General features: G+C 49.8%; 1 protein-coding gene across 1 annotated transcript in view; it reads left to right on the top strand.

The window, feature by feature from the left end:
* The window catches only part of LOC308485435 (transcription factor COE1-like), a 93,923-nt gene extending 87,124 nt beyond the window's left edge, over positions 1–6,799 (top strand). Inside the window, 2 exon segments of the mRNA XM_081021317.1 lie at positions 78–266; positions 3,151–6,799. Coding sequence (XP_080877443.1) covers positions 78–266; positions 3,151–3,182 — 221 coding nt within the window. The 3' untranslated portion in view covers positions 3,183–6,799.
* The last annotated feature ends 19,297 nt before the right edge of the window (positions 6,800–26,096 follow it).

The raw sequence follows: 26,096 nt of genomic DNA, 5'->3' as shown, positions 1-26,096 counted from the left end.
GTCCGATGGGGGTCCACCTCCTCTTGCTCCGGCTCACTCCCGCTGCCGGCTAACCCCTGTCCTTCTTTCCATGCCAGTCATGCCCTCCAGCCCGCCCCTGGGGGCCTCGTCCATCGCCAGCTCCTCGACCCCGGGAGGCGTCTTCTCCTTCTCGCCTGTCAACATGATCTCCGCCGTCAAGCAGAAAAGCGCCTTTGCCCCCGTGGTGCGGCCACAAGCCTCTCCGCCCCCTACCTGCACCAGTGCCAACGGGAACACTCTGCAGGGTGAGCCGTCCATCTCATTCGGTGGCAGCTGGGACACGAAGGGGCGCAAGTCATGGGGACAGCCAGGGCCGTGGGAAAGGAGCGGGTGGGATGTGGCAGGAAGGGCGAGGCGGCCACGCTTTGCCGTGTGACGGCGGCAGCAGCAACGATGCGCCCTGCTCGCTCGTCTCCTCAGCGCAAGGATTTGCACTTCTGCGACAGACTTCCCTCCCCTCTGAATCTGTTCTGGGTTTCCCCCCAATTCTCTGGAGGCGATTTGGGAAGCGGGTAGGAGGCACGAGCGAAGGGAGAACGTAAGAAGGAGTTGCTGGATCAGACCAGGGGCCCACCTAGTCCAGCTTCCTGTGCTCACAGTGGCCAACCAGATGTGTGTGAAAGTACACAAGTAGGATCTGTGGCTCCCAGCCACAGGGATTTAGCAGCGTCACTGCCTCTGAGCATGGAAGCACATCAGAGCCATCCTGGTTAGAAGCCATTGGTAGCCTTCACCTCTTCCATGAATTTGTCCCATCCTCTTTTAAAGCCATCCAAGTTGGTGGCCGACACCGCTTCCTGTGGGCAGGAGTTCCACAGGCTAACTTTCTCTTATCTGTCCCTGAATCTTCTTCCAACCTTCAGCTTCACTGGTTGTCCACAAGTTCTAATGTTAACGAGAAAGGGAGAAACGCTTTTCTCGATCCACTTTCTCTGTGCCCTTCAAGATTTTATCAACTCCTATCATGTCTAGGGTGTCCCCACAATGCCCCGGAGTTGAGTACAGGAGGCATGTTGGGGGGAAAGTGGGGTTAGTTCTATTGCACTGCCGTAAATCCTTGCACTGACAGGACGACTTAGCTGGATACTGCCCAACAATGATGAGGTTGATTGCATTCATATTTCTTCCAAGGTGGGTTCCTCCTTGTCCCATTTTATTCTCACGCCACCCTGTGAGGTGAGTTAGGCACTGTGAGTGGCCCAGGGTCACCCAGCGGGCTTCGTGGCAGAGTGAAGATTTGAACCCTGGCCTCCTAGGCCTGGCCTCCAGGTTCAACGCTCTAACCACTACACTACGCAGCCTGGATGAGCTGCATCACTTCCTTTGGGTGGGTCAGTCCCACAGCTGCCCTCTTGACCAACATCTTCCCTGGGGACTTGGGAGAGATGCTAGCAAAGGGTTCCCCTAGTTGCCTTCCTGACCCTGGACGGGAGGAATCCTCACCCGGAGTAGAAATTGGGTGGCTGGGTGTTCCTGGGATCAGGCCCCTTTTACCCAGCAGCAGTTGCTTATGAGGTCAGCCTTGGCTGCAAACTTTCCTCTTCCTTAACCGCCTTTCCTTCTTTGCTTTCTTTCGTCCCACCCCCGCCATTTCCCTTTCCTCGCTTGCTCTCGCTTCCGCCTCTCTGTCCTTTGCCCGCCCTGCGCCACTGCTTGCCGGGTCCTGCCAACCAGACCAAACCTTTGAAGATTCGGCAGACAAGTTCCACACTCCGTCTCGGTCGCTGCAAGGACTGGCTTATTCCTAATCACACAGTATGTCTCTTCTCTCGTTCTCGCGCCTTGCTCTGTCACCCTTCCCCCTCTTTTCTGCTCCTCTTGCCGTGAATGAGTACGGCTCCTTAACAGCGACCTTGCGAGGTGGGCCTACCCCTTTTGCTCACCAGAGGGTAGTACCCACTAACGGGGGCCTCTGCCACCACACGCTTTCTGCTACATTCTCCCCAAAAAACAGCTCAGAAAACATTAATTTCATGTTGAAAGAGCCAAGTCCACTTAACCCTTACCACCTATGATTATCAAACTAGCAGCCCAGGCGAGACCCCTGACCTGGCTTTTAGGAGGTCTGCCATCAAGTCAGATTGCTGAGACTGCGGCAAGAATTCTCCTCCGTAAGCAACTGCATTGGCCTGAGGTGCAATTTCCAGCAGGGCCTTTGAGGTGGTGGCTCCTATGGTTTGACGCGGGGCACACGAGCTGTTGCACATGCTCAGTAGAGTTCAGTAGAGAGGGATCTCCCACTCGCCTGGCTCGACAGGCGCAAAGGAAGATCTCCTTCTCTCCTCTGACTGCCACCGTTCAAACCTGGGAGATCGGAAAGTGGTAAGATTCTCCTCCTTGCTTGGCAGGACGATGCAGACAGCTGGCTTTGCCACCTGGTCAGATGCATGCCGTGGTAAGTTGCCCCTTGCTACAAGGGCCTTCAGACCGCGTCTCAGATGCTGCCCAAACCCCAAAGGGTCTACAGCACCAGGTCTTCACCAACCTGGTGCCCTCTGGATACTGTTGGACTACAACTCCCATCAGGAGAGCACCAGGTTGGCACAAGCAATTCCACACATGTAAAAAGGCTCTGTGTGCATAGAGGTCCCATCAGGGGTGAGGAACCTGCTGCCATGACCGACACGGCAGGACTACAGCCCTCCTCATGCTTGACCATTGGCCATATTGACTTGGAATGATGGGAACTGGAGTACAACCTTTATGTATTATTATATCCCACTGGGGCTACGTTCCGGGGATTGTGCCACAAGCCAAAACCTCTCATAGTCAAAACACACTGGGCGCAAGGGCAGTTGGGAATGCCGAAATCTTTTTTCCTCGATGCCCGCCCTCTTCTTATTTTAATTTTGCCAAGCGTGCATGCACAAATACTTTTTGGTTTTCCCCTTCCCTGTTTTATGCCCACAACAACCCTGTGACGTAGGCTAGCATGAGAGGCAGTGATTTGCCCCCCTAAAGTCACACCCAGTGAGCTTCATAGCTGAGCTCACTGGTCTCCCAGTCCAACGCTCTGACCACTACACCGCACTGCCTGGAAGGGCTGCAGGTTCCTCATCTTTTGTCTACAACGTGGCTCAGCTGATGACGTGGCCGCAGAACGTGACGCTTCTCTCCTTTGCTTTCCAGCGTTGTCGGGTCTCATCGTTCCGCCCATGTGATCGGGAAACGGAGGATGGGCTGGACTGGAAGGAGGGACCAACAGACTGGCGCTGACCCAGACCCTTGGACTTGGAAGGGTGTGGGCCCTTCTCAATGCATTCCTGGAGCACACGCCTCCCCACCCCCAGCTCCTTCCAACCCGGCTGCAGGATTTCAAGAAGGCTCCCCCTTCTGGTGGGAGGCTGCAGTGCAGTGGGGCAAGCACTGGGAAGTGATGCTCACTCATCTGCTACCAGGAGATGCCCAGCCACGAACTGGGGGCGAAGATACAATTTTTAGGGAGAGGTGTTTGAGGGGGTTTCAGCACTGCCATCCTTTCTTTACCCCGCCCTCTTGCACCATTCCTCATAGCTTTGGTTAAAGAATCGGAAGCAAAGCCCACCCACACCATCCCCTCACCTGGGTTGCTCTCCCTCAGGTAGATTTGCTCCCGGCAAAGAGCAGAGTGTTCTCCCGTCTTAGCCGGAGAGGGTCTCCCTTTGGAAGCCAGACCCTGAGCATCAGCCCTTTGCACCAGGACTCCTGGGTCCTCCTCCTCACTATTCTTAAATTGTCGCTCCCGTGGCCTTGGGTGTGGACCCCAGGAAATGATTTGGCAAGGAGAGGGTGGTCTTCCCTATGCTTTGGGGGGTTTCCATCTCTGCTCCAAAGCAAGCTGGTTCACGTTACGCCCCTGGCCAAACCGGAGATTGCTTTCCGGCGAGGGGGAAGAGAGCCTGCGTTCCAAACAGCGACGCTGCCTTTCCCTTTTCTAAACCCCCACCTTGCAACGCGCAGGCCCTATCAGTCCTCCAGCACAGAAAAACCTGGGTGCTGGAGGACCTCGCTGTGGGCAAAGCCTTTGGGGCTCACCGCTCCATCGCATCGCCCGAAAGGTCCATCCCTTGTCAACCGCAACTGCTAACCAGCCTCCTCTTAACACGTGTCTTAATCTGAAGGTTTTGGGGCTAAGCAGCCGCTTCTAACAGGACACGTGTGAAGAACCCTGGCAACTTTCCCCCTTCCGCCCAGATCTTGGCCATGTGTTGCTCATCTTCTTCCCAGGCGTTCCAGATGTTGAAATGCCCACCCACGAATCCCCCAGAGAGAGTTTCTCCTTCGCTCCCTTCCGCCTCACCCCATCGAGGCAGGAAGGGCCGCCGTCTCCCGATTCCTGAAACCAGAAAGGGCTCGACAAGCCAAATCCTTCTAAATTGATGTGCTCTTGGGCCGGGTGAATGGCAGGAGCCTTCGTGGGGACAACCGGCTTCTCTGCCAAAAAGCAGCAAATGTCCCGTACCGGCCGGCTTTCCGGTGCAGGAGGGTGGGCTCAGAGCTCTAAGGTTTTGCAAGCTCGTTGATCGGGAGGATCACACGGCAGGACCCCACTCCGGTCCCACCTCCCCTGGGATCCAGTAGCTAACAGGAAGCTACCAAGACAGAGCACAGATACACCTGGCTCAGATGGGACCTTCAGCATCATTGATACTTAGTGGCAGGGACTTCACAGGACTTCAGGCAAGGATCGCTCCCTTGCAGGTGGGAGATGGGACCTTCTCCATGCAAGGCAGGTGTCCTGGCCCTGGCCCAACCAGTGAACCGCAGTAGCTCTGGAGTGGTGGCGCCGTTTGTGGCTTGTGGGAAGTATTTTTCCGCCTGGCATAATGCTTAAGAGATGGCCCTGTAGGAGCAGAAAGTGAGGAGGGAGTAGGCAAGGTAGACGATTCTTGGAGTAAGAACACAGGCGTCGTCTTGCCAAGCCCCGGACTCACAGTTCACATGAATGTCTCCCCATAGGGGACCCACCCCCAACCCGTCATAGAATTGTAGAGTTGGAAGGGACCCGGGGGTCATCTAGTCCAACCCCTTGCAATACCCCAGAATACCCCTCCCCTGGTAACCCAGAGCCTGCCTTCTTCCCCCAGGAGCAGAGAAGGTGTTAGGATAGCCCTGGTGCCCACGGAAAGTGAACCTCAGCTGTGGTCACATCAACACTCGTATCTCACTTTAAGAGTCGTGGCTTCCCCCCAAAAATATTCCTGGGAACTATAGTTTTGTTACGGGCACGGAGGGTGGTAAGGAAACCCTGGATAAACTACAGTTCACAGGATTTTTTTGGGGGGGGGAGCCATGATTCTCTAAAGTGGTACAAGAGGGCTTTAAATTTATGGTGTGGCCGCAACCAAAATCTACGGTATGAACTTCTGCCTGGTTGTCTTATCTGTGTTCCCCTATAAGGAACCACGGGAATTTTAGATTGTTGAGGGGGAAACATAGTAGATACTCTGTTTTGAGATTTCCCCAGCCTCTCCTCAGAGAACTGCCGGTCCCTGGGGAGAGGGAATGGCTATGAAACCGGTTTAAAGAGTAGACTAGACGCCAAGCCTTTTGAAGGAATGTGCTCCTGTACGTGAAACTTGCCTGTGGACAGCACAGAAATTGAGAATTTGGCGTTGCCTCAGCAAACACTCCACTGATCCCAGATTTGCTAAAATGCCGGGGGATTTGGGGGTGCTTGAGGGTGTGGGAACTCCTTTGCCGAACCCCCACAAACGCTTCCACCCCGATGGGCTGGTTTTCAGTTTCAGACCTGGACGGAAAGGAACGAGATATCAGGGATTGCGCCCAACTTTAGCGGGGATCCTTTTTTCCCAGGGGGAGACTCAGCAAGCGTCGGACGGAGAGCTAAGCACCTTCTCATCCCATGAACTGATTCTCCCCGCCCCGCTGCACTGGCATTACAAGGCAAACACGGGTGCCCACCCAACTTGGTTTGGCACCCAAAGCCGCTCCCCTGGAAAAGTGGGCGCTCGCCATGTTGTTTCCACAGTAAGGCCCCTGGAAAACTCACACTGGCATTAGTTGTCAGTCTCTTTTCCCCTCGGCAGCCACAACAATTTCAGGACGTGCCTTTCCATGTTCGGAAACTGGCCTTCAGGAGGGCTTCGTTCCTATTTCCAGTTTCACATTTTCCTCCTTTGTTTTCTTTTCAACCACCTGAGCAATCTCAAGCCCATACGAAATGCCGGTACACTGTTTTTTGCATATCTTTTTTTTTATATCTATATAAAAAACCCTCTCCCTTTCTTTTTTTAAAGCAACAGAAATACAGTCCTGTGTTGTTGTTTTTACACACACTTCTTTTCTTTTTTGTAAAAAGAGAATTAGAGTTTTAAAAAACGGGGGCGCGATCCAGCAGAGCGTTCTCCGGCCGAGCCCCGCTAAAAACGAGGCGCTGTGTGTGTTTCAACGGAGCTGTGGTCGGGGAGCTTCCTGCTGCCTCGCGCCCCTGGCTTTTCAGGCGAATCTTCTCTCGGCCTCCCGCAGTTATTTTTCTAGCATTATTTCCAAGTGGGAAGGAGGGGATCAAACTTTTGTAAATAAAGATTATGGGGAAAGAAGAGCCCCGGATGCTGGGCTTGCAAACCACCACCTCGCCGGGGGCTTGTTCTCTCTCTGTGTATTTATCTTTGTCGTACGGAGAATCCTTCTCCTGTTTCATGTTTCCTTTGTATTTTTTTTATTATTGTTTTTAATTTTTAATTTTATTTTCTACATTGTCCGTTGTGTGTCCTGTGACGGCTGTTGTACAATAGCAATGTTGATAAATGCCCGGCTGCACTGTTTTTCAATGTAAGCACATGTCAATCAACTACGACTTTCATTTCTTAGGAAATGGGCCCTCTCAAGTTGAAAGATTTGCACCCGGTCAGAGTGGTCCTTATCCCCACCCCACCACCACTTTCCTCCCTTAAATACTGTTTCAACTTGGATTTCTTTAGAGGTAAAGGTAATGGGACCCCTGACCATTAGGTCCAGTCGCGACCGACTCTGGGGTTCATCTCACTTTATTGGCCAAGGGAGCCGGCGTACAGCTTCCAGGTCATGTGGTCAGCATGACTAAGCCGCTTCTGGCAAACCAGAGCAGCACACGGAAATGCTATTTACCTTCCCGCCAGAGTGGTGCCTATTGATCTACTTGCACTTTGACGTGCTTTCGAACTGCTAGGTTGGCAGGAGCAGGGACCAAACAACGGGAGCTCACCCCGTTGTGGGGATTCGAACCGCTGACCTTCTGATCGGCAAGTCCTAGGCTCTGTGGTTTAACCCACAGCGCCACCCCCTCTGCCAACCTGGTGCCTTCCAGGTGTTTTGAACTACAACTCCCAGCAGCTCCACAAGTTTCACACTCTTTGTGTTGGAATACACACATCCAGTACAGGAGGAGCTGAAAGGCAGCGTTGCCAACTTGAATCAAACCAAGGTAGGCCTCACTCTGCATAATTGATCATATGATGCAACACACACACACACACACACACACACACACAATTTGAATGGAAATGTCTATCAACTTTTGGGGGGCCCTAAAATATTTTATTGGATGGCTTAAGACCCTTCAGCCCCTAGGAGTTGGCTCCGATGCCAGGGTGCCTTGAAAATGTTTGCCCTCCCCTTTCAGATGAATTCACCACTTTGCATGTAAAGCAGATGTACTACATCTGAGCTATATCCCATCCCCAAAGGAACACTTCCATATAACTCTAAATATTCCAAGTTGACTAGAAAATGAGGGTGTGCATTGGCTTGGGATGAATCCTGAGCTTCAGAGAAATTCTGGGATTTTATTTCTGGGTGAAGTCAAACCAGAGAGTCCCCAAAGTGCCTTGGCATCTCAGACACACACAAAACCCACGCCACCGGCAAGCGTCTGCTAAAACTGAGCTAATGTCTCTTCAGCTTGCCATATAAGCAAAACTCCCCATATAAGGGGAGGGAGAGTTGCACTGTGATTTGACAGGTCTAGTTTTTAATCAAAGGGAATTGTTTCATCTGGAGTTCCCGGTTCTTGGTGCTTTTGGCGGTGGGGAGCAATGGGTGCCCTTATAATTCTCTCAGCCCACCCCCTGAAAAGAGAGAGAAAGGAATAAACTTTAAGGATGCCTAGCACAAGAAATGGAACAGATGCATCTGCTATTTGGCAGGTTTCTTGCCTAGGGGCACCTCTCTTATGTCTGATGTTGTCCAACCCACCAAAATGCTGGGGGACAATGATTGATTACTCTGAATCCTCCCCTAAAACTGTAAAGGCTGCCCCAGTGCAAAAAGACTGCTGCATTTATTCTGAAATTTGGCAGGAGTCAACCAACTCTCAGAGGCATCTACCATGCCTGCAAATCCCATCTACTACTGTCCAATCTATATAAAATTGTAAAGGTGCCCAAGACAAAAACTGCTACACGGCTTGGCAACTTGGCAGACTTAATCCATTACAGAATGGTCCCTTTGCTTGTAAATTTCATCCACTTCTTACAGAACAACAAAAAAGACAGGTTTTGATTTCCCAACAACCAATTGTGGCGAATGAGGATTCAAAGTGAACCCCGACCCTGAACTCAATCCAGTGCTTTGGACTGTTTTCTGTAGTGCGGAATCGGGGCCCAAACCAAATCTTCTGCTCTCTAAAGTGGAGGGCTGTGTCTCTCAATGCCAGAAGCAATAACTATCCTGTTCAGACCTTGGGAATATGCAAACATACCCCCTTATCCCAATCCTCAATCTAATCTGGTTTAAGTCCTGCTTGCCCGTCGTGATTTGTAGGCTAGGACAACGAAGGTCTTTGGCGAAGCTGGACGTCAAAGACTCGTGGAATTGTAGAGTAGGGAAAGTTCCCCACCGGTCATTAGTCAAACTGCCAGCAATGCAGGAATCGCAACTAAAGGAGCCCTGACCAATGGCTATCCAAACTCTGTTTAAAATCCTCCAGTGAATTAAAAAGGTCTCCGATGAAGGAGAATTCACCACCTTCCAAAAGAGGAATCAGATGCAGACTTGAGCCCAGTTCTTCACTCACCGACCTGCACTGTCCCTCAAAATGGATTGCTGACTAGGATTGACAAATGACAAGGGAGGTGGGAATAGTATGTGTGTTCGACAGCAATTTTAACACCCTCACACACATAGCAGGTAAAGTTTCCACAACGAGGAGAGAAACATGATTACCTGAGAAAGTCTGCACATCAAGCCTCTGTTTAAAGGCACAGGAGCACAGGCTGCTTAAAAAGTTGGCAACCCAGCTGGGTCATTCCCCTCCCCAGCAATTCTACAGAGCCGTTGCGGATGCTTGGCAGCTGATTCATGTTCCCAGCACACCCACACGAGTCAGAGGGTGGTGGCTGGAAGTAATTTACTACGTGTGTGTGTGTGGACAAAGGCATGTCCCGCTTGAGCTGAGGTCGAGGCCTGGGCTCAGCCAATTGGAAGGTTCCGGAAGGCCAGTGGAGAAGCCGCGAGATGGAGTGGGTGTGGGAGAGGTCCAGAGAGTGAGAGAGGAGATCCAGCCGTGAAACGGGCCTGGCGAAGGAGCCTGCCAGCTGGGTGGGGTCCAGAGAGCACAGTGGGGGTAGCCAATGGTCGAGGAAGCCATTGCCAGCATTGCACAAAATTGGAGGGTGACCTGTGCCTCAGTTACGCTGTGTGGTGCTGGCACAAAGGGAAGGTTCAAGATGTCTTATGGTAGACTTGGCCAACCTGGTGCCTGGACTGCAGCTCCCATTAACCTGGAGCTGATGGGAATTGTAGTTAAAAACACCTTGCAGGGGCAGCAGGTTAGGAAGGCTATTTCTTGTGGATGGGAAGCAAGTCAGAAGAACGCCAGAAGAGACTCCTGGATCGGGCCAGACCCTCCAGGTGTCCCTATTTTCCAGTCCCAGTTTTGCAGGAACCATCCTGGTTTCTGATTTGATTCCAGAATGTCCCACCTTTCCCTAGGATGTCCCTATTTTCCACTGGAGAAATGTTGGAGGATATGGAGTTATGCAACTCACACGCCATCTGAAGGCAGCCCTGTATAGGGAAGTTTTTTAATGTTTAATGTTTTATTATGTTTTGATATATCTTGGACAGGGCCCAGAGTGGCTGGGGCAAGCCAGTCACATGGGCAGGGTATAAATAGTAAAATAATATTAGAGTGGTTCCTCGGGTTAAGAACTTAATTCGTTCTGGAGGTCTGTTCTTAATCTGAAACTGTTCTTAACCTGAAGCACCACTTTAGCTAATGGGGCCTCCCGCTGCCGCCGCCGCACGATTTCTGTTCTTATCCTGAGCAAAGTTCTTAACCCGAGGTACTATTTCTGGGTTAGCGGAGTCTGTAACCTGAAGCATATGTAACCTGAAGTATATGTAACCCGAGATACCACTGGATTAAGGAACAGGTAAAGGTAAAGGGACCCCTGACCATTAGGTCCAGTCGTGGCCGACTCTGGGGTTGCAGTGCTCATCTCGCTTTACTGGCCAAGGAAGCCGGCGTACAGCTTCCGGGTCATGTGGCCAGCATGACTAAGCCGCTTCTGGCGAACCAGAGCAGTGCACAGAAACGCCGTTTACCTTCCTGCCAGAGTGGTACCTATTTATCTACTTGCACTCTGACGTGCTTTCAAACTGCTAGGTTGGCAGGAGCAGGGACCGAGCAATGGGAGCTCACCCCGTCACGGGGATTCGAACCGCCGACCTTCTGATCAGCAAGCCCTAGGCTCTGTGGTTTAACCCACAGTGCTACCCTCTCCCATTAAGGAATAGTTCATCCCTATTTTCATCACAGAAATGTTGGAGGGTATGCAATGGCTGCTCTTATCCAGCATGCTGTTCTCACAGTGGCCAAGCAGATCCCCCAAACAGAAACCGGCAAGCAGGATTCGAACACAGGAGCAACACAGCTTCCAGCAAGCGTTATTCAGAAGCCTTGCTGCCTCCAACTGTGGAAGCAGGGCAGAGCCATCCTGTCTAATAGCCATCGCTCGTTCTCTCCTCCTCCAGGAATTTGTCCAATCCTCTTTTCCAGCCATCCAGAGTAAGGGGGCAGGCCAGGAAGAAGAGGCTGCTTCTTCCTGCCACTTTAGCTGTGTTTTCACAGCTGGTGTGTCCCTGGCTCCGCTTCAGCAGTAAAAGTGCCTTGGCAGAGCGGTTTCCAGTCGACAGATGGAGACGTCATTCTTGGCCACAACAACGGAGCCAGAAAACACCTCGTGTGGTTAGGACAGGGGAGGTAGCACAGGGCCAGTGCGGCTTGGAAAGGACTTTTTTCGCAGCAATCAAGATTGGATCCCATGTTGGATCCCATAAGTGAGTGCATGCGCTCAGGGGATGTTCTTGCTCATGGATAGAATCATAGAATTGCAGAGCAGCAAGGGACCCGCAGTAGACATCTAGCCCAACCCCGACAATGAAGGAATCACAGCTAAAAATCCCTGACAGGTGGCCACCCAACCTCTGCTTAAAAACCTCCAAGGAAGGAGAGTCCACCATCTTGCAAGATACTCCATTTCAAACAGCTCTTACTGTCAGAAAGTTCTTCCTAATGTCTAGTTGGATTCTGCTGTATTGTCGTCAAATCCAGTGGTTCGGGTCCGGCTCTCTTGTGCAGCAGAAAACAAGCTTGCTCCATCTTCCAGTGTGGTGTAGTGGTTAAGAGCAGTGGACTCGTAATCTGGTGAACTGGGTTTGCTTCCCTGCTCCTCTACATGCAGCTGCTGGGTGACCTTGGGCCAGACACATTTCTTTGAAGTCTCTCAGCCCCACTCACCTCACAGAGTATTTGTTGTGGGGGAGGTAGGGAAAGGAGAATGTTAGCCGCTTTGAGACTCCTTCAGGTAGTGATAAAGCGGGATATCAAATCCAAACTCTTCTTCTTCTTTCCTGGGACAACCCTTGAGAAATCTAAAGATGGCTCTCATAGCTCCTCCCAGTCTCGTCTTTTCCAGGCTAAACATCCCCAACTCCCTCAATTGATCCTCATAAGGCTTGGTTTCCAAACCCTTGATCATCTTGGTTGCCCTCCTTTGCACACATTCCAGCTTGTGAATATTCTCCTTAAATTGTGGTGACCAGAACTGGACACAGGGCTCCAGGTGTGGTCTGACCAAGGCAGAATAGCATGGGACTATTATTTCCCTTGATCTGGACTCTAGACTTCTGTTCATGAAGCTTATAATTGCATTAGCTTTCCTTGCTACTGTATCACGCTGACTCATCAGTGAGTTGACAGACAGTGACTTGGGGACATGAGAGCATGCTTGACATCTGTCATGCAATGTCGCCAACTATGAAGGGAAGCATTCCAAAGAAGCCTTGTTGTCATAGATCACAGCAAAGCACTTGGTAAGACAGTTCATCTCTCCCACAAACTCTGAATCTGGGCCTTGCGCTCAAATTCACCCTCGCAAGACCTCAGCTCTTTTGCACATTGAAGCCAACTTTCATAGAATCATAGAGCTGTAGAGTTGGAAGGGACCACGAGGGTCATCTAGTCCAACCCTGTGCAATGCAGGAATCTTTTGCCCAACATGGGGCTTGAACCCACAACCCTGAGATTAAGAGTCTTGTGCTCTACAGACTGTGCAAGCTGAGTGGCAAGAGACCTCAGAGCTAAGGTTTTGCAAGGAGGCAGGTCTCCCCCTCAAAAAAAAAATGAAGGGGAAATGGAATGTACCATGTGGGAATTTAATATATACAAACGGCATGCGAAAAGTCAAGAATGATGGCTGCATGCCTGCTTTCTCCTACGTTGACAAATAGGACACAGTAATTGGTCATGGCTTGAGAAGATGCTTTTGCCAATATTTTGGCTGCAGTGGGAGGGAAACACCCTGAATCAACTCCTCCCACCTCTCAGCCTCCATGATGACTGCAATATTCTCAGCTGAGCCAGTCCTCCGTAGAAGTGGCTTTCCTGTAGAAACTTTACAGCGCTGATCAATCCCCAGACCCAATAAACACAGACTTAAATTAAGCAGTGATGAGAACTGAGAGACAGACTTGGCTATTTAAACCAGCCTGGTGCTATCCAGATGTTTAGGACTACAACTCTGGTTGAGTTGTAGGCCAAAACATCTGGAGGGGACAACCAGGATCTGGAAGGCTGCTTGAAACAGTTCTGAGACCAAGCAGGGGTGTCAAAAGACAGGGCCTCAAGCTCTGTTTTCCATGGCTCTATTTAATCCTTTATCTATTATGTTATACGGCAGGGATGGAGAAACTTCTGGTGCAAAGGGCTGCTGAACCAATCAGGGCCTGCAGCAGATGGTGGGTGGGGCCAGAGCGTACAGTGGGTGGGGCCAGGTCCAAAAGCAAGTATCTATCTCTGTCTCTGTCTCCTTGTTGTTTAGTCATTTAGTTGTGTCCATCATTTCGTGACCCCATGGACCAGAGCACGCCAGGCACTCCTGTCTTCCACTGCCTCCCGCAGTTTGGTCAAACTCTTGCTGGTAGCTTCGAGAACACTGTCCAACCATCTCGTCCTCCGTCGTCCCCTTCTCCCTGTGCCCTCCATCTTTCCCAACATCAGGGTCTTTTCCAGGGAGTCTTCTCTTCTCATGAGGTGGCCAAAGTCTTGGAGCCTCAGCTTCAGGATCTGTCCTTCCAGTGAGCACTCAGGGCTGATTTCCTTCAGAATGGATAGGTTTGATCTTCTTGCAGTCCATGGGACTCTCAAGAGTCTCCTCCAGCACCAGAATTCAAAAGCATCAATTTTTCGGCGGTCAGCCTTCTTTATGGTCCAGCTCTCACTTCCATACATCACTACTGGGAAAACCATAGCTTGAACTATACGGACCTTTGTTGGCAAGGTGATGTCTCTGCTTTTTAAGATGCTGTCTAGGTTTGTCATTGCTTTTCTCCCAAGAAGCAGGCGTCTTTTAATTTCGTGACTGCTGTCACCTCTCTCTGTCTCTTACATACATACAAAAGTGCAAGAGGATGTAAATTCTGAAGGATGAAGGTTTTCTTTTTTATTTATTGCATGCATATCTCACCTTATCTCTAAGGAGCGCAAGGTAGCAAGGTTCTCCCCCTCACTCAATCCTCTCAGCAACCCTGTGAGGTAGGCTAGGCTGAGACTGGCCCCAGGTCACACCCAGTGAGCTTCATGCCCCGAGTGCGGATTTGTACCCACGGTCCTAATCCGCACTCTAACCACTACATCACGCTGGATCTCCTGCAATGTCTGCAGCATCTGGTGACACAGATGACTCTGAGGGATGCATGCTCGCCCCTCCAAAAGGTTGACAGGTCCCGGCCAAGGCATGCAGCTGCCCCAACCGCCACAGTCTGGGAGGCGTGCCCCATAATTCCTTGCAGCTCCTGAGCTCTTTACTGGCACTTGTGATGGGCAGCTGTCAGATCTGTCCCTTGATCTGACGGTTTGAGCTACTACCCAGGTGTGTGAAAACCTGCCCTTTTTCAAAATGAACAGCTACTTCCAGCTGTGCTTTTTCACACAACACATAGTCAGCCTATGGAACTCCCTCCCACAGGAAGTAATGATGGCCACCAACCTAGATGGCTTTAAAAGAGGATTAGGCAAATTCATGGAGGAAGAGAGGGCGATGGATGGCTACTAGCTAGGATATCTCTGCTCTGCCTCCACAGTTGGAGGCAGAAATGCTTCTGAAGACCAGTTTCTGGAAACCGCAGGAGGAGAGAATGTTGCTCTTGTGTTCGAATCCTGCTTTTATTGCTTTTTGGGGGGTTTTAGGGTATAGTATATCACTATAACAGTTGCAATTCCATATACAGTCATACCTCCTGTTACGTTTGCTTCAGGTTAAATCTTTTCAGGTTGTGGCCCATGGCAACCCGGAAGTACAAGAAAGGGTTACTTCCGGGTTTCGCAGCTCGCGCATGCGCGGATGCTCAAAATTATGTCAAGCGCATGTGCAGAAGTGGCGAGTCACGACCTGCACACGCACAGATGCACAAACGCTGGTTGCATTCTGCTCATGTTGTGAACAGGGCTCCAGAACAAATCCCGTTCGCAACCAGAGGTACCACTGTATACTGATCTAATACAGTGGTACCTCGGGTTACAGACACTTCAGGTTACAGATGCTTACCCAGAAATAGTACCTCGGGTTAAGAACTTTGCTTCAGGATGAGAACAGAAATCACGCGGTGGCAGTGCGGCGGCAGCGGGAGGCCCCATTAGCTAAAGTGGTGCTTCAGGTTAAGAACAGTTTCAGGTTAAGAACAGACCTCCGGAATGAATTAAGTAGCTAACCAGAGGTACCACTGTATTTCCAATATATTAGTATCATTTTTTAACCTACTATGTTTTGTATCAATGAGTTCCAAATTTCATTATACTTGTTAATAACTTAATTCGTTCTGGAGGTCCGTTCTTAACCTGAAACTGTTCTTAACCTGAAGCACCACTTTAGCTAATGGGGCCTCCCGCTGCCGCCGCACTGCCACCGCGTGATTTCTGTTCTCATCCTGAAGCAAAGTTCTTAACCCGAGGTACTATTTCTGGGTTAGTGGAGTCTGTAACCTGAAGCGTATGTAACCTGAAGCGTATGTAACCCGAGGTACCACTGTACATGCAAAGTCTATGTCTATAAGCAATCCGCTCAGGTCATCAATCCATTAAATAAATGGATCTTTTCAATGCAGGAGTATCAGTCTTTTTGCCAGTTTAATGGCAATGGCAATGATGATGATGATGATGTTTATATGCTGCCCATCCGACTGGGTTGCCCTGGCCACTCTGAGCAGTTTCCAACACATTAAAAGACAGGAAGACATCAGACATAAAAAACTTCTCTGCCTTCAGATGTCTTCTAAAAGTCAGGTAGTTGTTTATTTCCTTGACATCTGATGGGAGGGCATTCCACAGGGCGGGCGCCACCACCGAGAAGGCCCTCTACCTGGTTCCCTGTAACCTCACATCTCACAGCAAGGGAATTGCCAGAAGGCCCTTGGAGCTGGACCTCAGTGTCCGGGCTGGACGATGGGGGTGGAGACGCTCCTTCAGAACCCATGTATGTTGCCCAGTTGGTGCTTGACCTCTGCTTGTAGGTTTCCCATGGGCCAGCCACTGTGAGAACAGAATGCTGGACTAGATGGGCCTTGGCTTAAGAAGAGACCCGCTGGATCAGTCCAATGGATTTTTATTTTCAGTTCCTTTCATAATGATCCCTACACATGGCTGCCACATGTGTATGAAAATACCTGTTTGTTTCCAGAAAGGGCTGCCCTCTGCTGATCACATGACGTGTTATATAATTCTGATATCACAGGTCACTTCAATATGAGATTCACCTTGGCTTTCACCTATGTCCTTTACCACCTAGAACAATGTAAATGTGCAGCCCACGACCGTGCCCCTCTCTCTCATATGGCTCTATTGAACTCTGAGCTGCGTTAAACTTCATTGAACAGTCCTCAGGGGCATTGAAGGGCATTGCCTGTAAATTTCTACTGGCTCTGATTTGACACCGAGGGAAGATGAGCCCACCCACGGATAGGTCTGTGATCCAACTGTGATCAGGGTGAGGTCAGCCTGATGCTGGAGCAGTCGTTTTGACACAGTTCGGGGTCAAGCGGAAATTCAGGAGACGGCGGCAACTGCACCATGGGGTGAGAAAACTGGTCAGATTGGGAAGGGGGCTGTTATTATCTAGTTAGTGGCGGCAAGGTGCCAGCGGTGACACACAGGAGGGACGAGGGAAACTGAGCCAGGCGTGTGGCTTGAGAAAAGCCCGAAATGGAGCTAAGCAGCTTGTAAAAATAAATGAGCTGGAGGCACTCGGGTTGGGAGAGTGAGAAGCCCATAAATGACGGGAAGGCGCAGAGCCAGTCAGGCCCATAAAAACAAGTATGAGTGTGTGTATGCGTGTGAGTCCTTGGGGAAGGATGCATGAATGCAGGAAAAGCTGCAGGTCAACTCGAATCAAGGAACTGTAGAGGGACACCCGACGATCATCTAGTCCAACCCCGGCAATGCAGGACTCACAACTAAAGCATCCCTGGCAGATGGTCGTTCACTTTCCACTTGTAAACCTCCGGCAGAGGAGAGTCTGCCAGCTTCTGATTGAACCCGTGACTGAGGGTGTCTCTTTGGGGTGTCAGTTGTGATGTTGTTTGCGTGGCAAGTTCCCGTCCTCCCCAGTGGAAATAATGTCACGTGGCACAATTATTAAGGCTAATGGGCTAAATAAGGACACAACTTTGTTGGTTACAGGTGAAGAGCAGTATTGGCTTAGGCACTGGTCCTAACCGACTATATCCAACTTCAGCCCGTCCGCTTGAAGACCGGAAAGGGTTAACCACCAGTAGGGGGAGTCCTTCTGATGCACATCAACTAGGAACTCCCCCGGGGTCACCTATAGGGGGCTTGCCTTGGGCCCTCACCTCCCCAGGCTTCAGACAGGGCCACGCCCCCCCGGAATCCTTTATCGGACTACCCTTCAATATGTGGGGCAGGTGATGGCGCTTCCTCCCCTCTTCCATTTACAGAACAATACCAATGCCTAACTGCCAATACCAAGAAAGTTGTGACGATTTGCTACGAGGTAGGCGAAAACCAAATGGCCGGTGCCAATTTGCCAAGTGGAAAAAAATCCCACCAGGCCCCTCAACGGCGACCAACCGAGGTCCATAACAAGGTCAAGGAATGAAAACCTTAAAGGGCGGGAGGCTGGGAAAAGCAGGAACAGCTGGTAGGCGGCAAAGAGGGAGATCCCCAGCCGTGCCTGCCTTAAATAGGGCAGACCACGCCCCCAGAGCCAGCTGATTGGCTGGCCAGGGAGTGACACAGATGGGGGTTCCCCCAATCGTGTGGGGGCTGGGCTCCAGCCCCTGTGCGCATGGTGGGGGCGTGAAGCCCGCAACCCCACCTCCTCTGTAGGGCGGAAATAGCTTTGCTTCCATTATTTTTATTGAGACAGCCCATCGACTGGTGCAACTTGGAGTTGTCTGCTGTGGCTTGAGACTAATCTTTCGGGGTAGCCAGCAGTCCTCCAACCTGACGTGGAGAGTCCAGGGGCCGGTTCTGGGGTGACCGAATGATCGCATCCCCTCCATCATGCAGTTAACCTATGGAACTCCCTGCCTCAGGAGGCAGCAGTCGCCACCAACCTGGATGGCTTTAAAAGAGGATTGGACTAGTTTGTGGAGGAGGAGAGGGCTAATGATGGCTACTGATGGCTAATGATGCAGAATGCCGCGGCAAGACTCCTTACGGGGTCCTCGCCGCAGGATCACGTTCACCCGATGCTATACCACCTGCACTGGCTCCCGGTGGAGTACAGGATCAGGTTCAAGGTGCTGGTTTTAACCTTTGAAGCCCTATACGGGCTAGGACTCTCGTACCTCCCACGGAGGACCTTACGGTCTTCAAACAAAAACATCTTGGAGGTCCCGGGCCACAGGGAGGTTAGGCTGGCCTCAGCCAGAGCCAGGGCTTTTTCGGTTGTGGCCCCAAATCTGGTGGAACGCTCTGTCCCAAGAGACGAGGGCCCTGCAGGACTTGACATCTTTCCGCAGGGCCTGCAAGACAGAGCTGTTCCACCAGGCCTTTGGCCAAGGCACAGTCTGACCCCCTCCTTTGGTAATCCTCACAGAACTCTAGCCCAAAGGTTGCCATGAATTTGATTTTGAATTGATTTTAGAATGAATTGAATTTAGAATGTTGTGTTACTTTTATTGTTGTTAGCCGCTCTGAGCCCGACTTCGGCTGGGGAGGGCGGGATATAAATAATAATAATAATAATAATAATAATAATAATAATAATATTACTAGCCAGGATGACTCTGCTCTGCCTCCACAGCCAGAGGAAGCAATGCCTCCAAATACCAGCTGCTGGAAACGGCAGGAAGGGAGAGTGGTCTTGCGTTCGAATTCTGCTCGTCGGTTTCCCACAGGCATCTGGTCGGCCGCAGTGAGAACAGAATGCTGCTCTTGAAGGCATGCGCACGCACACATGCACATCTCTGTGAGATAATGTCCATGTCTGTGCATTTTAGGAACTGTGTCCGGGAGTGCCATTATATCTGACAACCAAAACCGAATGCTTTTTATAGGCCCATCTGTTTAGAGTTTCTCCTGTTTCACGTCACTTCGGAGGCCCATAAAGGCAGTTGCTAAAAGCATTTTAAAGGAGGAAAACCTGGCTGAGCTTTTTAGCAGCCCAGCCTACAAGGGTGGGGGGCCATAAAACCTTCCCCTTGCTCCCCCCCCAACTGCCTTGCTGAATTTTATTTTCCTGCTTGGATCTCACGCTCATATTTCATCAGCTCGCCGGCTTGAAAGGTTGCCGGTTTAAAAAACACACACACATCACAGACCATTTTGGGCTTCTGGATGTTGGGGAGAGGGAGGGAGGCGAGACCCCTTAAAACCCCCAAAGAAAACTGTTTGTCTGCAGGGGCTGTTTTGCTCTGGTATTCCTGGCTGGTGTCCTTGTTTTTTGGCCAAGGGAGCCCTCAGATTTCTCCGTTAACAAAGTAAAGGCCGTCTAAGAGCTCATATATTTGGCTCCAGAATTGTTAGGAAAAACAGGACCGATCAGCAGACCTCTTTTATTCGCTCATCTCAAATTGGCCGCAGAAGGTCAAAGTCTCTCGGGCTTAATCTTCGTCAGTTTGATTAGCTCTCCAATCTCTTGGACTCAATGAGGCAGCCACTGTGCACTGGGCTGAGAAATGGATCCGTGCCCATTTCGCACAATGCTCCCTTGCTGGAAAGCTCCACCAAGCAGATATGTTAAGTCTTGGGTCTCACAATTACCAGCACACACATTTGCACCTCCATGGTAGGTGACCCTCTCTGGCTGAGTCATGTGAGGCTTGCTTGGGTCAGCTGACCACCTCGCTGAGCCAAACAACACCCCTGTAATATTGACCACCCACAGGATTGCATTGCATTGTATTACCACAGTTCTTGTTCCCATGACTGGGAGCGGCCGCCGAGACCATATAACACTGGTCCTGAAACATCTTCATTGGCTCCCAGTACGTTTCCAAGCACAATTCAAAGTGTTGGTGCTGACCTTTAAAGCTCTAAATGGCCTCAGTCCAGTATATCTGAAGGAGCATCTCCACCCCCATAGTTCTGCCCGGACACTGAGATCCAGCTCCGAGGGCCTTCTGGCGGTTCACCCCTGTGAGAAGCAAGTTACAGGGAACTAGGCAGAGGGCCTTCTTGGTGGTGGCACCCACCCTGTGGAACACCCTCCCACCAGAAGTCAAAGAGAAGAACAACTACCAGACTTTTAGAAAACATCTGAAGGCAGCCCTCTTTAGGGAAGCTTTTAATGTTTAACAGACTACTGTATTTTAATACTTTGTTGAAAGCCGCCCAGAGTGGCTGGGGAAACCCAGCCAGATGGGCGGGGTATAAATAATAATATATTATTATTATTATTATTATTATTATTATTATTATTATTATCATCATCATCATCATCATCTGCTTCAGAAAGACACCTCTCAAAACACGGTAGTTTCTCAGGTGAGAAGGAAATAGTGAGACTCTGGGAGACGCATCATTGGCAGGTGTGGCTTCTGGGATTATAGGAGCTCTGGACGTTTGGTCCTACATTTCTGGAAAGTATGCACAACAACACAAACACACACCTGCAGCCATTAATGCGTTCCTAACAAATAATTCCTAGCATCCTGACAGGGATGTTACAAACATTACAAACTGAAAAGTTCACATGAGGGGCTTTGAACATGCAAAACTGATTGATTGAACCAAGGAGGTCGCCGTGGCGTAAATGGGCCTCCTCCTGCTCATTTAAATGCAACAATAACCCTGTGAAGTAGGTTGGGTTGAAAGGCAGTGACTGGCCCACGGCCATACCCCACGAGCTTCATGGCTGAGAGGGGAATTTGGTCTCCCAGGTCTTAGTCTAACCACTGCACCACACTGCCTCTTATCCTCTCTTAACTTTTGCCCCGCTCTTTCCAGAAACAGGCTTTAAACCTCCATCTCCAAGCACCCTTTTTTTGTTTTGCCCTGTGAAAACCCGCTCTTTAAAGCTGAAGGGCAAAAAAGGGCCATTCGAGTTTCCCATTTGCCATTTGTTCCGATTCAGCTTTAAAGAGTGTGTTTTCGTGGGGAAAGCGCTGGTGCAGGGAGAAAAGGGTGCTTGGATATGGAGCTTTGAAGCAAGGGCCATACCTGGAAAGGTAAGTGTGAATAAGCTCTAAGTATAAATGCTAAGCAGTGACGTGTGGTCAGTGAACTAGGGGAACTAGGCTAGCCCCCTAAATGTTCCCGGTAAATTAGAGTATTAAAGCCTGGTGCCCTCTTCCCAAAACCCAGGAAGCTTCTGGCCGGCTTAGGGAGGGAGACACAATGCTCACACATGCAATGTCACGTGCACAACCTTCTCCCCCGCCCCATCACCCTCACAAGCTGGTACCTCCTACGATAAATTTCACTGCATGCCATAAGTATAAGTAATGAAGTAAGGAGACCTAACTAAATAGGGCAAGAGTTGTAGTTGTAGTGGCAGAACATCTGCCTTGCATGAGGGGCTCCTGGGTTCAATCCTCGGCACCTCCGGGTAGAAATCCTGGAGAGCTGCTGCCAGCCAGTGTGGGCATCACTGCACTAAAGGTAAAGGTAAAGGACCCCTGACAGTTAAGTCCATTCACAGACGACTCTGGGGTTGCAGCACTCATCTCACTTTACAGGCCAAGGGAGCCAGTGTTTGTCCGCATACACTTTTTCCGGGTCATGTGGCCAGCATGACTAAGCCACTTCTGGCGCAATGGAACACCCCAGAGGACAGGATCACACTTCAAAACGACCTTGACAGATTAGAGAACTGGGCAAAAACAAACAAGATGAATTTTAACAGGGAGAAATGTAAAGTATTGCACTTGGGCAAAAAAAATGAGAGGCACAAATACAAGATGGGGGACACCTGGCTTGAGAGCAGTACATGTGAAAAGGATCTAGGAGTCTTGGTTGACCACAAACTTGACATGAGCCAACAGTGTGACGCGGCAGCTAAAAAAGCCAATGCAATTCTGGGCTGCATCAATAGGCGTATAGTGCCACTGTATTCTGCTCTGGTCAGACCTCACCTGGAGTACTGTGTCCAGTTCTGGGCACCACAGTTCAAGAAGGACACTGACAAACTGGAACGTGTCCAGAGGAGGGCAACCAAAATGGTCAAAGGCCTGGAAACGATGCCTTATGAGGAACGGCTAAGGGGCTGGGCATGTTTAGCCTGGAGAAGAGGAGGTTAAGAGGTGATATGATAGCCATGTTCAAATATATAAAAGGATGTCACATAGAGGAGGGAGAAAGGTTGTTTTCTGCTGCTCCAGAGAAGCGGACACGGAACAATGGATCCAAACTACAAGAAAGAAGATTCCACCTAAACATTAGGAAGAACTTCCTGACAGTAAGAGCTGTTTGACAGTGGAATTTGCTGCCAAGGAGTGTGGTGGAGTCTCTTTCTTTCTTTCTTTTTTTTAAATGATATTTATTAAATTTTCCAATAAAAAGAACACATCAATAAAAGATTAAGCATGAAAACATAGAAAAGAAATACACAATTCAAAGATACACCATACATAATCCAAAAAAGAAAAAAAGAACAAAAAAGAAAAGACAAAAAAGAAAAGAAAAAACAGTTAAAAACAATATCACCTTTTCATCTCCATTTTTAAGTTTACTTATTTTCTGGACCTCCTCATACCTCCCTCTTTTGTATTCCAGTTCAAATTGTTTGTCCAGCAATTTCTTTCCCTCTTTTTTAATCCCAATCTTTAATCTTAATATAATATAACATTAAAATTTTACCTCTTAAAAACCAAGTTTCCATTTCCTTAAACTTTTTTAATCCTAATCCTTAATCTTAATCTATCTATAACTTTAAATCCTGTACAGCGGGAAGCCACTTGTTTTCAATCCAACATCACTCTAACATTCTTTAATTTTGCAATGTTTCTGCAGATAGTCTTTGAATTTCTTCCAATCTTCCTCCACCGACTCTTTTCCCTGGTCGCAGATTCTGCCAGTCATTTCCGCCAGTTCCATATAGGCCACTTTCTTTGGAGGTCTTTAAGCAGAGGCTTGACAACCATATGTCAGGAGTGCTCTGATGGTGTTTCCTGCTTGGCAGGGGGTTGGACTCGCTGGCCCTTGTGGTCTCTTCCAACTCTATGATTCTATGAACACAGAAACCAGAGCAGCGCACGGAAACACTGTTTACCTTCCTGCCAGAGTGGTACCTATTAATCTACTTGCACTTTGACGTGCTTTTGAACTGCTAGGTTGGCAGGAGCAGGGACAGAGCAATGGGAGCTCACCCCGTCGCAGGGATTTGGACCGCCAACCTTCTAATCGGCAAGCCCAAGAGGTTTAGACCACAGCACCACCCATGTCCCACTGCACTAGATGAACCCATGGTCTGAGCATTTGCTTGAGCTCAAGAAACAGGGCATGTTCAGAGAATTGCAAGCCATTTCTCTGTGCAAATTTCATAAAGTCTTCTAGGAGCCGGTGTGGGTGATGGAGAAGAATGTTTTGCCATGGGTGGGGAGGGAGTTTGCAGGCAGCAATCTTGAACGGAGATTGCCAAATCCAGAAGATGGGAGAGGAAGGAATCGGGGGGGGGGGGTGCTTCACATTGCAACAGTCAGCTGCTGGGGAATGAACTGAGTCTGCTCCAACTGGCTCCATTTTTTAGGGTCTCATTGGGCCTCTCCTCCCCTCCTGCCTCCTCCATCCTCCAGTTCTCTGTGTTGCTAATAGCCTCGCAGCTGCAGGTTTCGTTCTGGGCTGTAAATATGGCTTGGTTCCTTCCAAAGCTTCCATTTGTGGTTATAATGTGTGTGTGTGTGTGTGTGTGTGTGTGTGCATGCGCGCACTACATCCTTGTATCCCCAGATGTATCCAATTGCACACACACACACACATGCAAGTTCCCCCGAAGTGCAGAGACCCTCCAACATTCCTCAGATGAAAATACGCCTTCATTATACACCAGGGGTCAGCAAGGTTTATCTGGCCTGGGCTGGATTGGGTCAGATCGCGTGCGTGCCCACGATTTTTGGCATCTGCGCAGACACGATTTTCAGCACCGTGGAAGTGAGTCCCTGTGCCACTCTGCGCCTGTTTAGCGCAGCACGCGAGTGGGCGGCTCGGTTCGGGGGCGGCTTGTGGGCTGGTCAAATGAACTCCGTGGGCTGCTTCCGGCCCATGGGCCTTAGGTTGCTGACCCCTGTTATACGCCTTTAGGCGCCAAGCAAAAATGTTCCTTTTTCACCAGGCCTTTGGTTGATCTGATTTACATCCTATGCCCTTTTAAAATGTGGTTTTTTGGGGGAGGGGACGGCGGCTATTGGGTTGTTGCTTTAATTTTTATTAGGTATTTTGGTTTGAGATCTTGATTTTATTCTGTGAGCTGCCCTGAGACCCCCGGTATAGGGCCGTATATAAATAATAATAATAATAATAATAATAATAATAATAGGGATATTTCTCACTCATCCGCAACTGACCCTCCTCGACCTCCCCATTTTTTATCACACACACACAGCCCGCAGAGCACTTCCTATCAAATAATAATAATAACAATAATAATAATAGGGATATTTCTCACTCCTCTGCAACTGACCCTCCTCGACCTCCCCATTTTTTGTCACACACACCCCCACACACACACCCCGCAGAGCACTTCCTATCAGAAGAAGGGCAAATGCCATCACCACCGTCCTGCGAAAACCCATTAATACCAATTTCATTTCATTTCAATTTACTAAAAGAAAAGCACACACCAACAAATGCATTTTAGAAAGGGGCAAGATTAGACAAGGATGCACAAAGCATTTCTTTAAAAAAAAAATTAAAAATTGAGACTTCTTGCACTCTGCTCCATTCCCTCTGCCTGACCCCCAGAGCCAGTGTGTCAGAAGGGGCTGGGCCTTGTGTCAGCTGCCTGTCCTGCTCTCCTACTCTCCAGCAGCCGCTATAATCTGCCCAGGGGAGGAGATCCGCTGCAGCGGCCTTGGAGTGGCCACGGGATGCTCTCTCCCAGCCACCGCTGCTCAGAACAAGAACCAGCTCAACTTCAGCACTGGCAGGGGAAATAGGGACATTCTGGGATGAGATCAGAAGCCGCGATAGCTTATGTAATTCCAGGGCATTCCCTGAAAAACCGGGACACTTGGAGGTTATGGAGAAGTGTTGGAGATGGTAAAAGGATCTGCATGAATTCAAATAGCTGCTGGCTTTTTCAGTTGCAGCCTTTGAATGTGCAGATGAGGAGTTCTGCGTTCAGATTTAAAATCCCACCTCTAGTCAGAAATGCCTGGTTGGGTGGAGGAATCATGCCTCAAACTCCCTTTGTACTTGGTTGGTGAGCTCTGGCATTTAAACTAGCTTGGGGGGACTTTGCTTTCATGATCCCTGTCTAAGAATAGGAGATTCTGTTCTGTTCAGCTAGAAAGGCAAACCTGCCTAATCTGCTTGCTGGAACAAATATGCAAAGTGAAACACAGCCCTCCTTCAAAACCACGCTTCTCTGAATTTTGCAATGTAGTTCTCCAGGCAAATAATGTGAAGACAAATGCATTTACAGTCATACCTTGGGTTACAGACGCTTCAGGTTGCGCGTTTTCAGGTTGCACACCGCGCCAAACCCAGAAGTACCAGAACAGGTTACTTTCGGGTTTCGGCACTCGCGCATGTGCAGAAACACTAAATCACTCTTTGCGCATGCGCAGAAATGCCGAATCGCAACCCACACTTGTGCAGACGCAGTGCTGCAGGTTGCAAACGCTGCGGGTTGCAAACGTGCATCCTGCACGGATTGTGTTTGCAACCCGAGCATCCACTGTCTTATTATTCTTCTTCTTCTTCTTCAGGACACCAGTCCTGAAATACTTACATTGGCTCCCAGTACGTTTCTGAGCACAATTCAAAGTGTTGGTGCTAACCTTGAAAACCCTAAACGGCCTCAGTCCAGTATACCTGAAGGAGCATCTCCACCCCCATCATTCAGCCCAGACACGGAGGTCCAGCTCCGAGGGCCTTCCGGCGGTTCCCTCCCTGCGAGAAGTGAGGTTACAGGGAACCAGGCAGAGGGCCTTCTCAGTAGTGGCACCTGCCGTATGGAACACCCTCCCACCAGATG

The sequence above is a fragment of the Podarcis pityusensis genome, assembly GCF_964106645.2.
Source record: "Podarcis pityusensis genome assembly, chromosome: 9".
NCBI lineage: Eukaryota > Metazoa > Chordata > Lepidosauria > Squamata > Lacertidae > Podarcis > Podarcis pityusensis.
The sequence above is the reverse complement of the archived record's forward strand: the minus strand, read 5'-3'. Positions and strand labels throughout refer to the sequence as shown.